General features: G+C 38.1%; 1 protein-coding gene across 1 annotated transcript; it reads right to left on the bottom strand.

Moving 5' to 3' along the window:
• Positions 1-1,687: 1,687 nt before the first annotated feature.
• Positions 1,688-13,321, bottom strand: PSMD9 (proteasome 26S subunit, non-ATPase 9). Its single transcript, XM_075178006.1, has 6 exons — positions 13,066-13,321; positions 12,144-12,246; positions 8,511-8,704; positions 3,805-3,906; positions 3,057-3,145; positions 1,688-2,314 (listed from the first exon to the last, which is right to left on the bottom strand). The coding sequence occupies exons 1-6, from the start codon at positions 13,177-13,179 to the stop codon at positions 2,287-2,289; spliced, it is 630 nt and encodes a 209-aa protein (XP_075034107.1). The 5' UTR covers positions 13,180-13,321; the 3' UTR covers positions 1,688-2,286.
• Positions 13,322-13,815: the final 494 nt, after the last annotated feature.

A 13,815-nucleotide genomic window follows, 5' to 3' on the forward strand; every position in this document is an offset into this window, starting at 1 on the left:
ATACTGTAATCATGTTTCATATGTATATGTGCAGAAAATTATACCATGTTTATTGGAAGTACTAGCATATTTCTGTGATGTTCCATTAGGGAGTTCCGATGTATTATTAGTAACCCATTACTAGAGCTGTTCTTGAGTATTAAGGTAATAAATTGGTTATAAAAAAAAAAAAAAAAAAAAAAGATTACCATAACAGCACACATCTATCAGTGATGGCACCGAGCAGGCAGCATATGATGCTGTTTCTGTGTTTTAATTACATTTTATTGTATTTTACATTTATACAGATTTCTGTATGTCAATTTGATATCACTATTTTAAATCACATTCAATAACATTCTGTCTTGGTATTCTTAAAGAATTCACATGTCAGGTGGCCTTGGTTTTATAATGCTACATTTATGCAAGGATTTTTTTTTGTTTACAGTATATCTGATTAAATTAGGCTGTAATTGCAGTTTTGGCTAAGTCAGGAAGTAATTAAAAACTCCCTAAGACATCATGAACCAAATTTTAGTGGTGGCAATACTTAGGTGTCTAATTATGAGTGCGAGATGCATTTTGGGGGATTATATTTTTAGACAGACCAAGTGGGTTTGTTTTGATTAACTCTTTCACACTCAGATGTTCTGCATGCCCAGATGGGTCTTGTAGTGACATCCCTCTCCCTCCAGCTAGGAGAACTGCAAGAGTCCATTATCCAGAATCCCCACTAGTTCAAGCGATACTATTGACCCAATGCCTAAGCAACAGTCCCTTCATCTACTGTTGCAGTCAGGACAGTATTAAATTCCAGACCTGATGTCCTCCATTTGTTGATTGCAACTGAATAGATGTCTATTATCCCCTTTTCTTCATATAGCTGCTATCTGTTTGGGGAACTAAATCATATAACTTTAAACTTGTCTTCCATTTATGTCTTATTTGTTGACCTCAGCAAAGACCCAATGTGTGCAATAAGCCCATGTGTGTAGGTCATAATACGATGTCTAAAAATATGTCAAACAATATTTTTCTAAAAATGTTGAGTAAAATATATAGAGTCTCTTAAACTTTAAAGTTTCTTCTCCATATCTGCATTTTCTTCAGGTGAAACCACCATATTGCAGGGGCAAACGCAGGATTTGCAGAGGGGAGTTTCCACACCATGCTGCCAGTGGGCGTGGCTATAATTTTAGAGAATGCTTGGTTGGCTGCTATCCAACTCTCCCTATCCCCATAATATACATGGGCAATGCTGCATGCACTACTGTTAGGTGCATGCTGCTCTGTTTTCGAGCAGAGCCGTGTGAAGCAGGGGCAAGTTCCAGCCACCTCAATTATACAGTGTCCCAGGCTGGGAGGGTGTTTCCAGGCACTTGGAAACTCCCCCTCGGTTTGCCTATGTATTCGGTATTATACACAGATTAACTGGACATTTTCAGCTAGTAGAGGGATGATGATAAAACAACATAACCTGACAATAAACAAGGTCCAAGCACTTCTAATTTTGTAGCCATGTGAGGTTCACTGTTCTTAAATTTAGTATTTTAAAGATTTTATTGTTTATGCATTTTACATATTTGTTGTTCCATGCTTACGTGTGCTTCTACCAGCATTTGCCCTTTTTTGCTCTTAAGATTACTATTCTGACATACTTGTAAATGAGAAGTGAATAGAGTCAGACTGAAAATGATCAAAAGGACACTTCAATGTGTTTCTTGTTTTTTATTTTCCCAAAAAATATTTATTTTTACTCTCCAAGCAATAAGTATGGCCCAGCAACAGTAACGAATGCTACAAATCCATCAAACAGCAAGAGCTTGTTTGGTTTAAACTTAAACTTTTTATAAATTCCTTCTTGAAGTGCCCCTGTCATCTACATACTGTGGAAGCAGCCATTTTGTGTGCAGTAAAACAATTATTTATGAGAATACTGCATGTCAATTCACCATGATCCAGTGACACCAAATGAGGCAAAATGTGCTTTATGTCTGAGTTATTGCACTGGTTTCTAGTGAACTGATGGGCTGAAATTAATATTTTTTTCAGCAAACAAAATGGCTGCCGACAGTTTGTAGGCGACAGATATACCGTAAAATATAAACAAATTAGCAAACTATAAAAACAATTTCAATTAGCGCAGAAAACCTCTAAATAAACACAGCTAAGTCAGTCAAGGTCCCAAAGCACACCAATGTCCTCTCAAAATCAGTTCAGTGTCCAAAACTGTAAAGATTCAACAAAACTCTGCAACTGGTAAAACTCGGTAAGAAGAAGTCATAGAAAAAGCGAAGTTTGGCAGTTTTATCTTTTTATTGGAATGATGTTGCACCTGTGGAAAGAAGGACAAACAAACCATTATGATTCCATTAACATGGAAAAAAAAAAAAAAGACATTTTCTAATTTTATAGTATATAAAGCTACTCAGGTCATACTTGCCATTTGTCCCTGAAAGGATTACATATTTATTATTTCTGTTTATTTAAGGAATTTCCTTACTAGTGGTTTTTACTGAGGCTCAGGTGTGCAAATGAAAGACAGATTAAGGGGCAAATGAAGAGGACATTCTGCTTCGACGACATGATAAAAAGGTAATTACAGCAGTTCATTTTGGGGGGTTTTGTATCGCACACTAAGCAAGTTCTTATGTCATGTTTCAAAGACATCACTGCAGTTCCATCCACTGTCAATACATGGAAGTGATGATGTATACCTGCATGAAATGCAGGTATACATCATCACTTCCATGTATTGACAGTGGATGGAACAGATGAGATATTCTATGGACATATATTACAATCTAGAAACAATATATTATATATGGTAATATTTATCTTTTGAATCTATTCACATTTGATAACAATGTTCTATTATTTCCCAAATGCCCCAATTAAATAAAAAATGGCATAAGTAGTATAAAACACCCATTAAATTCAAAGCATGCATAATATTCTGAATCATTTTCACTTAAACACGTGTCTTATTATTAAGGGGCTAGCATTTAAAAAGAGAATGGCATATATTTCTTGAGGACATCTTTGACAAAATGATAAACGTTTCCCTTTCAACCTACCCCAAGAGTCCTTTTCCATTCCATCGCTGTGGTGTAAGTCCCAAATTAACAGACTTTCCATCTCGAATAACTGTCACACTTAATGGTCTCTGAAAAGACAATTAAAATTAGCAGCAGAAATAAATAAATGAATAAAATGATGGATTTTGGGAGGTACATCAAATAAATGTGAATCTCCCTCTGGTTTCCTCACATAAAACACAGGTAGGTTAAATGGCTCCTAACAAAAATGGACCCTACTGTGTGTAGGGAATTTAGACAGTAAGCTCCAATGGGGCAGGAACGGATATGAATGATGCCACAGAATAGCCACTGAGTGCACCAAAGATGGCTGCCTCATCCTCTGCAACAATGTAAAGTGTTTGAGTCCAATTGGGAGCAAGGCACTATATAAATTATTATTATTATTAATAATTAAATTCAGTTATTTTGAGTTTAATCTATGCTGCAGTCTCATGAAAAAATGATCATGCCATCTTGAAAAAGGAGGGAGGGCTCCATGGGAACGAGCTTGAGTGCTGAGAAGCAGATGCATTCCAGCTGAGAGACTCTTTCTTGCTGTGGCAGCCATATCAATTGCCCACCAGAGAGAGATTTTTCGACAAGAAGAATTTTAGGAGCACATTCTAGAACATCGGTCAGCTTAATGTTAAACAGGTACAAAACTTGCTATTAAAAAAAACAAAAAAAAAAAGGGGGGGGGGGGCGCGGCTTTAAATTAGCTAAAAACCATGACAAGCACACTTACCCCCTCACTGTGCTGCACTACATTGGCGATATTCTGTAGTGTTTGAAAGTTGTTTATATTTACTGATCCAAATTTCGCAATTTCATCACCAACCTGCAGTCCCTAAGTAAGAAAATAGCAAAAATAATGCGATGAGACACTGATCTGCAGATAAGAAGAACAGCAGAGCACTAACAGGCCCTCAATCTTTGATGGTGTGTCTGTCACCATGCCACTACTGCAAATATGAGGCAGTGATGCCAATAGAACTGGTAAGGGTGACATTACATGTATGTACATTATATGTGATCATTCAGTAACTTTGTAATGTGTAGGTGGTGGCTTATTATCACTGAAAGTCTGAACAGCAGCAACATTGTTAAACTGTGCTCTCTTTAATCCTAAAGAAAAGCAGATGTATCTTGTAAAGCAGATTTCCTTATTTGGAAGAGAGGTCTGCTACCAACCAAGCAAAAATTGGGAAAATGTGGAAACAATTTGAAAGCAGATATTAGTTCCCACGTATTACATCTTCCATGGTTAGGACCTCCTCTAGGTTGAGCAAGAATGGCTGCATATTCTACATGTCCGATTTGTAGTTTAGGGAATCACAACTAAACACCTATCTTATATACTGTATCTATCATGTGAATAATTACCTTCTTTAGGGTTCATTTACTAACACTGCATTCAAGTGTAAAATTCACACTAAGCCATAACAACCAATCAACACATTTGCTTTCAGTTCAATTTGTAATACACAGAGAAAAGCTACTTGCTTATTGGTTGCTACAGCTCAGTGGAATTTGCTGGGTCACCTGCCGGTGGCATTTTCAGCTACATTGCCTATTATGACTAATTCTATTTACCCTTCTAATTATGTTAGACAAATGAATAATTTTCCATATAGTTGTAATTACTGTGTGAAGAAACTGTGGTTGGCATTTGTTCAAGAAGAATTACTTGTTTTACCTGTTGCTAATGGTTTAATGTACAGTTTCAACATCCAACAATGAAGGTAAATTGAAAGTGCAATAGTGCTGGTGTGAGCCGTGACTACAGAAGAAAGGGCTACTTCCCGTCCTACAGCAGATGTCATGTGGAATAAATAGTTTCAATAAAGACCAGATGGTGAAATGTCTCTTTACAGAAAACCACTTTATTCTGGTTTTTACCACTTGCTCATATTACTAAAAGAGAATTGAATATCTCCTAACAGCAGTATGATCTCAAATGTTCCTGCTGTCCCATGTACAGAATTGCTAAATTCTCACACACCACAGACAAACATCTAACATTACCATACAACACACCTCAGGATTATCCCTCGGGACTGTCATGAACAGCATCGGCCGCCATGCTATGTCAGGTGCTGGCGTTCTTCTACCTATGCGACTGCAGCCAGTGTCGCTGAAGTGTATGTTTATGCTCCTCTCCTGGGGGTATATTTACTAAACTGCAGGTTTGAAAAAGTGGAGATGTTGCCTGTAGCAACCAATTAGATTCTAGCTGTCATTTTGTAGAATGTACTAAATAAATGATAACTAGAATCTGATTGGTTACTAAAAGCAACATCTTCACTTTTTTCAAACCTGCAGTTTAGTAAATATAACCTCTGGACTCTAAAAACAGGCCAGAGCCTATTCACATGTTGCTGATTCACAGGATAAGAGGCACGATCCTTAGGTGGGTTGTGTGATCACCTCATTGGCTCTTCAGGCTTTATTAGGCTTCCTTTCCCTTACACCTGTGCTGGTTCTGAACCAGTATGTGCCTCAGACTTTGAAGTGGACCTTGCTTCTCCCCTCTGCCTACCACTGACTTTGGATAGTTTATTGGACTTTTCTCTCACCTCTAAAGACACAGTCCCATCAGTTATCTGTTCTGTTTTTTTCTATTGTCTCCAACAATGTTGATCTTTAACCCTGCAATACCCAGAGAGAATAAACCCCTACTACAACTACGAGTCAAATCCTGGGGGCAACAGATTATTCAAGAGTATATCGCGCTGCTAAGGGTGAAGACCTTGCTAAACAGTTGTAGGAGTTTCATCAGCTCTACGTATATTGTCTTAACAAGGACCAACAAAAACGAGATTCTTACAAGCCAACGCTCATAAGAGCGTACATGCTATAGCAGGGCTTTCCGAATATTTACATGAAGAGGGCAGTATATAAGTTACAACCAACTGGTGGACTGTAAGCTCCACCAAGCTGAGCCCGCTCTACTTTTGTCTCATACCTGCATCTCCTCCGTCAATCTTGTCTTCTGTTTTTAGTATGATTTGTGACTCCAACTGTCCAGTGCTCCTGATGCTTGCTGGCAAAATACCATTATATTTGTGGAGATTGTCTGGGATTATAGGGTTCACAAACAAGCCTTGGTTTTGGAAAGCCCTGTTCTGTGGGATTCATATATAATTTTACTCCAACTGAACATTAATTTCTGTTACCTCTGCATCTCTGGCTATAATTAATTCTGCAACAAGAAGGACAAAATGGCTGCCCCATTACCAGAGCTCATCCTACACACTGAAGAATTACACCTTCCTCTGCTTTCCCCGCAGCATGCTATGGCTTGTATGTGCCAACGCTGAGGAGAGAGGAGGAGTAACCACTTTACAGTTGTAATAAACACTGCAGGGGTCGTAGAGCTGAAGACTTGGCCCTTGCGTTGGTAAAGTTATGATGCTCTATAATGTCTTTTAACCTACAGCCCTGACCAAATAAGGTGCCCCTGCCTTATTGGCACTGGTCTTTACCTAACTTACATTTACAGGGCTGGAAACCTGCCTTAAAGAAGGAACAAAACAGTCAGGGCAATTATGCATTAGTCGCACTCCCTTCAACTAAGTACAGATGAGATCAATTAGAGGGGTCTGAGCCAATCCATCATTACTCTATCATTACAGTGTCTAAGAAGCTTTTTATGTGCACCCTTGACAGACAAGTACATTCATCATCATCACCATTTATTTATATAGCGCCAATGATTCCGCAGCGCTGTACAGAGAATTCATTCACATCAGTCCCTGCCCCATTGGAGCTTACAGTCTAAATTCCCTAACATACACACACACACACACAGACAGACTAGGGTCAATATTGATAGCAGACAATTAACCTACTAGTATGTTTTTGGAGTGTGGGAGGAAACCGGAGCACCCGGAGGAAACCCACGCAAACACAAGGAGAACATACAAACTCCGCACAGATAAGGCAATGATCGGGAATTGAACTCATGACCCCAGCGCTGTGACTTTTAATTAAAAGTGTCCTTATTGGGGCAGACAATAGTGCAGTGACTTAGAGACTACTAAGGTGCACATGTCCATACAAGACTATTTAGCAAATATATTCTATAACGATACACTCTGTCAGTTCCTTCAACGCTCTGTATAAGCTATGAACCAGACATACCCACAAGACACATGGATAATATATGCAATGTTTAAGGACATTTTGGGAAATACAAAATCCTAATTGACCGTTTCTTGTTCACTTTTGGAATCACTATCATTTTTCTAGATGGTGCATATAGTGTTAAAGTTGGTTTGACACCCAAACAGACGCAGGAAGTTTAAGACAATGATCCACGCTTTATATGGTCACCAAATTCCTTGGAAATTAACTTGTAAAATCCTTAAAATGCATATTACAGTATTCAGTTAGTAGGTTTTTTGTTTTTTAATAACTGGTTCAGCAAAATTATTATAATCCAAATACAATGCCTTAATGGCGTAAATAGCTATGTGTTTCAGTCTATTGAGGAGTTACATACTACTAACTCCATGAAATATACACACAGGTATAGACTCTTATCTGGAATGCTTGTGATTTGGTGTTTTCCAGATAATGTGATTTTCTCTCATTATGAGCAATGTGTCTAGTAAATTACATAGAAAACAAATTCCACCTGTGTTCCCATCACTTCTCTGGTATTTCTCTCCTCATGAAATGGGTTAGCAGTACTCCATGCAGCAGCTATAAGTGATCAGGTCTGTGTATGACATGATCACACAGCAGCTGTTATTTAACAGTTTTTCTTTCTGGTTTTCTGAACTCTGTAAATAACATTTTCAGCTAAAAAGTCGCGTACCTGTGTTGTCATTTTTACTGTATTTACACTTCCATCTTCACACACAAAACAACACTTTTGAAATGGGTTACTATTAGAGCTATACATCATTTTCTATGCCACGGCAGCCAGCATCATTAAATCAGGTTTAAAATTAACCAATGAAAACTATATTTAATCTACAGTAAGTCTGTTTATAGCGCGTCTTATTACTTAAACCATTGTTCGCGTGTTCTGGCTTTTGTGTCCAACCACTTCAATTCTTTCTTTTCCAAAATTCGCACATTGGAGGTTTATTTAATAATATTGCAATTATGTGCAAAAATGCATTAAACTATAGCAGCCAAACATGAACAAGCTTTTAGTTATCTAGGGCAAGTAAGACTATGAAAGCAAATATCTGAATGATATTATACCAAATTAGCGATACAGGAAATGCTATTTCAAGCTAAGAGGTTACTAACATAATTATGGATGTCTGAATGGGCAGCTTCAGAAAACCATTCATAGATTATCTAAATCAAGTTATCAGACAAACTAGTATATATCCACAGAGTATGTCTTCATGGGTAAGATACATTCAAAACAACTTTATCAGTGAGGAAAGAATGTGGGCAAAAGTCTTCACAATGACTATAGAAGCCACTTACTGACATACTAGCTGGAGATCCAGAAGTTACTGTATCAACTCTAGCAAAAGCCACAGGTAGCACGTGGCTGCGTTGGAGCGCTTCTACCTGGGCCTCTGCCTCATCTTTCTGCCGCTTCTCTTTGTCCCGTGCATGTAGGCTGTACAAGGCCTCTTCAATGTCTTTCATGATGGTTTTATGATCATTCTGTAGACCTAGAAACATAGGATCAGCAGATTACATTATAAAATAGAGCTACTAATAACATGTACAGATGTATACATAAACATTTTAGGAAGATATCTGAGATAAAGTTGTGACTGTAAGTGGAGAGGGCTTCCTGTGGTTACCCCATGATGGACACAATCAGGTACCTTTGGCAGATAATGGCTGAGAACAGATAACAATAGCACAAGAGCAACAATAACACATTGTCACTGATAACAATAGCACAAGAGAAACAATAACACATTGTAACACATCTCCAAATCTGTAAAGCTATAGGAACGTTTACTTATAGATCTGTGAATGAATTAGCAGCTCCTCTATCCGAGACAACTTGTATTTTAGCATAATTATAATAAAAATTCTATACGTAAAAATGACATACAACTAAAATGAGCTGCCAGCATGAATATGCAGACTGCTCAAATTAATATGGCGAGGCACCATCTCGTCGCGCTACATCCTTTTCATTTTAAGGCAAATATAATTCAGTTTTGTCCGTGTGTTTTGATTTGCAGAATTTTCAGCACAGGTTCAGAATTTAATGGCAATTTTTTTTTTTAGTCTATTTTGTTTTGTGAATTTCTTGAATACAAACTAAAATGGAATTTTTCAAGCAAAAAGCAAAGCATTACCTATTGAAAATTCTACAACTAGATGCCCGGTCCTAGCCTCAGCGCCATTAAGAATATGTGCTATGAGGGCGGAGCCTAGCACTGCCTGGAGATGGCTGCCGGTTAGCGGAGCATTACAATATCCACTGCTCAAAACAGCGTATATAACCCTGTATACAAACCTTACAACAACAAATAAAAAAATTCCAGAGGCTAAATGACAAACATACCGTCATGAGTCCAAAGAAACCAAAAACAAGAGAGTCAGCTCCATTGGTACAATACTTCAGACCACACTAAGGGAAGGCTCGAACCTCCCACTATAGCAGCCCAGTAGAACTCCAGTGCAAGATAAATCCCCAGCCAGATCCTCCTGACCTGGATGGTACGTTCATAGTAAGAGCAATGCAAACCGTGTTGACTGCCCTGAAAGCAGATATAGTAACGGATATCCAGACACAATTGCTGAATTGAGTGATTGCACTGAACCTATAGAAACCACGATGGAGAAATGTATGTTATTACATAATGATTTGACTGCTGCTTATGAGTCATTAGAATAAGAGGTGTCATATATAAATTGTAAAATTGACGGACCTTGAAGATTTCATCATGAAGATTCTGTCACAACAATTTCAGGTTTGCGTTTTGAAATTTGTGCCAAACTCTGAATTGGAAGTACACACCACAACTTTTAAGAAGCCTGCCTCATGCATCAGATCACAACCTTACCATCGATATAATACACAGACCCAAACACCTCACAGACAATTGTGATATCCTCTATATCAAAGGTCGGATCCTTAAGGCGACAATACAGGCCTCAGAACTAAATAATCTTTTAAGAGATATATAAACATTCCCTAACCTGTCCCCTTCAACCCTGGCAAAGTGACCATTATATCACCCCATCTCTTCCAGTAAAACTAATGGTGCAGCAGAATGAATCCAACTTTCACCTTCACCACACCAGAAGTATGCCTGAAAGTCCTACAGAACCAGGACACAGGACCTAGCCACACACCTTCACCACACCAGAAGTATGCCTGAAAGTCCTACAGAACCAGGACACAGGACCTAGCCACAAACCTTCACCACACCAGAAGTATGCCTGAAAGTCCTACAGAACCAGGACACAGGACCTAGCCACACACCTTCACCTTTTGAGGCTGACTGGACCAACGCTGGGAGTGCGCTGATCCTCTAACAAGTCTTGTGTGAAAACTTTACTGAATGACCGAGGAAAGTTTGGGTTCTGCACCAGGCATTGAACTTGTCATGGATGTGATGGGTGTTCCCAAAATGCAAGAACTTTGGGATCAATGGCCTTCACCATGGTTTACTATGGAGATTGGTCTCCACTACTCAAGAGTAGGGAGTTACACCTGTTAGACGTGTTATTTTCAGAAATGTATATTTGCACTGAATGTGTATTATATTTTGCCTGAATCAATACATAGCGGTTAATGTTAAAATGTAGCGGTTATATGCAAGCAGGTTCTCTCCCCACCCACTCTCTCACCTAACCCAGCTAGATCCTCCTACAAGGTCTATCTTAGTTTTCCCTAGTTATCCCTTTCACTGTTGATCCTACTGCTTTCAGGATAGATAGATAGATAGATATATTTGGAAGGTGCTTACTCCAATGTACTGGTTGTTGCACAAGAAGATTACATAGTGATTCAGCCGGGAGATCCCATACTCTGTCTAAAGTCAAAACAGCAGCTTTAACATGTTTAATATGGCTTGAAATACCCCCTTCCAGGACAGTGTAATACCTGTTCTCTAATCTATTAATACCCAGGGACTTAATTCCCCAAACCAATGCAGATTGCTACTAAAGTCTTTACTCCAGAATAAAGTGGCTCCACCGAAAATGTATAATAAACACACAGTACTTTATGTCTAACGGCACATCCAAGCGTAAAGGAGTTGCCCTACTGTTTAATGCTAGATGCCCATTTACACCCTCACAGGTACACAGATAAAAATTGTATCTGTGTAACCCTGGTAGGAATGTTGGAAGACCACCTCACCAAATTAGTCTCATTATATAATCCAAATTCAAGACAATTACCATTAATTTTGAGAATTATTTGCAGACATTAGGAAGTTCAGACCAGGTTCTTATATTTATTTAAACAAGGAGGTGAATTTACCCTTCCTCTAGATTCAGATTGTAGAATACGACTTTTATGATGCTTGGAATAGAATGCATCCGCTAGAGAGACAACTTGATTTTTTTTACTAATTGACAAGTGGTCCCTCCAACAAGTGTCTAAAATGAAAATATTACCCATAACATGGTCAGATTTTGCCTCCGGTACCAATGATTTAAGAGAGCTCCTCCATTCAGGCTTCACCTAGACCACTGTGCTTTTAGAATTATCTCCTAAGTTCCAATGAGGCCCACCTTGCCCTCAAGTCCTCATTAGACCTCTTTCCATACAAATGCTTCTGAGAATATCTGATCAATAATGTCAGATTCTCCCTGCAAGTAGCCTATTTTTAAATCTAAAATAAATCCACTGTATTGTGATTTTATCACACTTAATAAAACTGACATAACGACATTAAGAAGCGATAAGTGGATTGTAAAACATAAATTAAACAAGGGTTGTAAAGTAAATGGTACGCTCTGCGAAAATGCTTCATAGAACCTAGATAAAGTCCTACAATTGGAAAATAAAAAAAAACAGTGTTAGGTTCCTCATATCAAAAGGTACTCTAAATATTTATTCAGGACTTGGTTGAATTAAATAAATTGTTTTAACAATTAAAAAGGGTTTCAAATAAAAAAAAACAACAAACTTACAGACAATGTTGTGCCGTGCAGTCCGCACTTGATAGAGGTCTACGTCTGCCCTTGGGTAGCCTTCTGCGTCGACCAGGGGTCCATCCATTCCAATATTCTTCTGCTGTAAAATAAAACATCACTACATGACTTAATTATACAGCATATGACATTTCACACAGAGCTTGCTCTAAATTTTTCAAACAGAATCCCCAAAGGACATTATATAGTTAGAATGATGCATTTTAATGTTCTCTGTTCCACACAAACCATTCTATACCATTTACCAGGGCACCTGCTAGGATCTTATAGTGAACTATACTGCACTACTGTCACAACAGCTTTGAAAATCATGCAAACTAGAGCTGCCAATTACTGAATGTTTGGCTTTGCTTTTGGGTGATCTCTGCAAAAGTGGACATTTCAAAATAAAAACGTGTCCTAGATATAGAATCTGTACAAATATATACAAAAGCTACATTAATAAAAACACACCCAAAGCACTTACGTGCTTTGCAATCACACAGCACACAGTTCATTTCAGAATTCTATAAGATGAAAGTGTATTTAACTTAAAAAAAAAAAGTCCAGCTAAAAACCTAACGATTAATGAATCTAAAGACGACAGCACGCATACACACACACACACACACCACAATTATAATGTGCATTAATATACAAGCCTAATTAAGGGTACACGCCTAGAAAATTACTCCAATATTTAGATTGTTTCCCCTAACTTCTTGCTCATTATACATTTTTTACTCTAGAGTAATTTAGACGTTTAATATTAAAGTACAAGACTTGCAATCATATTTACATTTATTGTTGTGGATTCGGCCTGTTGACGTAAAACCAGCCCAAATGCACAGAATGACTGGCTAGTACCAGGTACAGGGTAATTTGCATTAAATAACTAGTCCGCTCTTTCCAGTTCACTTACATCTTCCAAAACTTCATAGTAAGCCTTTATCTGCGCCTCGATCTCGTCTTTCTTGGCGATGAGCTGCTGTACATCGCGCATGGTGACAGCTGATGGACCCCCAGCCTCCGACATCTCTGCCAGTCATGCAGCAAACACTACAACACGGATACAGAGGACTACAAGTACGGATACCGCAGAGGAACAAACAACCTGCTGCTCATAAAACTCGAAGCTGATGAAAGGCTCCAGTTTAGAAGAATCAGAATGTTATTACTCCTACAAGACAACATCGTAGAGAGTTTAATAATTACTAATCATACCAACTAAAATATTTAAGTCTATACACTTCTCATATAAGTGTATGCATGTAAACCTCAGTAAATATACAGAATCAAAGACAAGCTGTATTATTAAAGAGAATATCTTCACAATTGTATATTTTTTTTCGGGCCCCATGCTAATTAGGCTAGGATTTTAGAAAAAAAAATTTTTTTTTAGTTGTGCTAAGCAAGATAGCTCAAACACCATGTGCTTTCAGCTAACATGCCTGTCAGACCTCCATCTTTTATTTGAACTAATAAACGATGCTGCTTATTATGTTGTCTGATCTATATGACTCCCAGTTGGAAAAAAAAAAGCAGGATTGTGATTTTAGATTGAGCGATTTTCATTCATGCTCTATGAAGTGCGGTTTGGCTAGTAGTGAATTGCACAGTTTACAAATCGCCCATCAAAGCACATGGAAACCTGTGGCTTGAGAAAACCAAA

This window comes from Mixophyes fleayi, chromosome 1 (assembly GCF_038048845.1).
Source record: "Mixophyes fleayi isolate aMixFle1 chromosome 1, aMixFle1.hap1, whole genome shotgun sequence".
Taxonomy (NCBI): Eukaryota; Metazoa; Chordata; class Amphibia; order Anura; family Limnodynastidae; genus Mixophyes; species Mixophyes fleayi.

Bases quoted from the DNA above. Each gene is read 5' to 3' on its own strand.
- PSMD9 (XM_075178006.1), bottom strand. From the start codon at position 13,179: ATGTCGGAGGCTGGGGGTCCATCAGCTGTCACCATGCGCGATGTACAG. The intron at 3,146-3,804 runs GTAAGTGTGCTT...TTGTCTTTTCAG, and splicing joins TAGTGCAGCACAGTGAGGGG to AGACCATTAAGTGTGACAGT. The intron at 2,315-3,056 runs GTAGGTTGAAAG...TTCTTTCCACAG, and splicing joins AATGGAAAAGGACTCTTGGG to GTGCAACATCATTCCAATAA.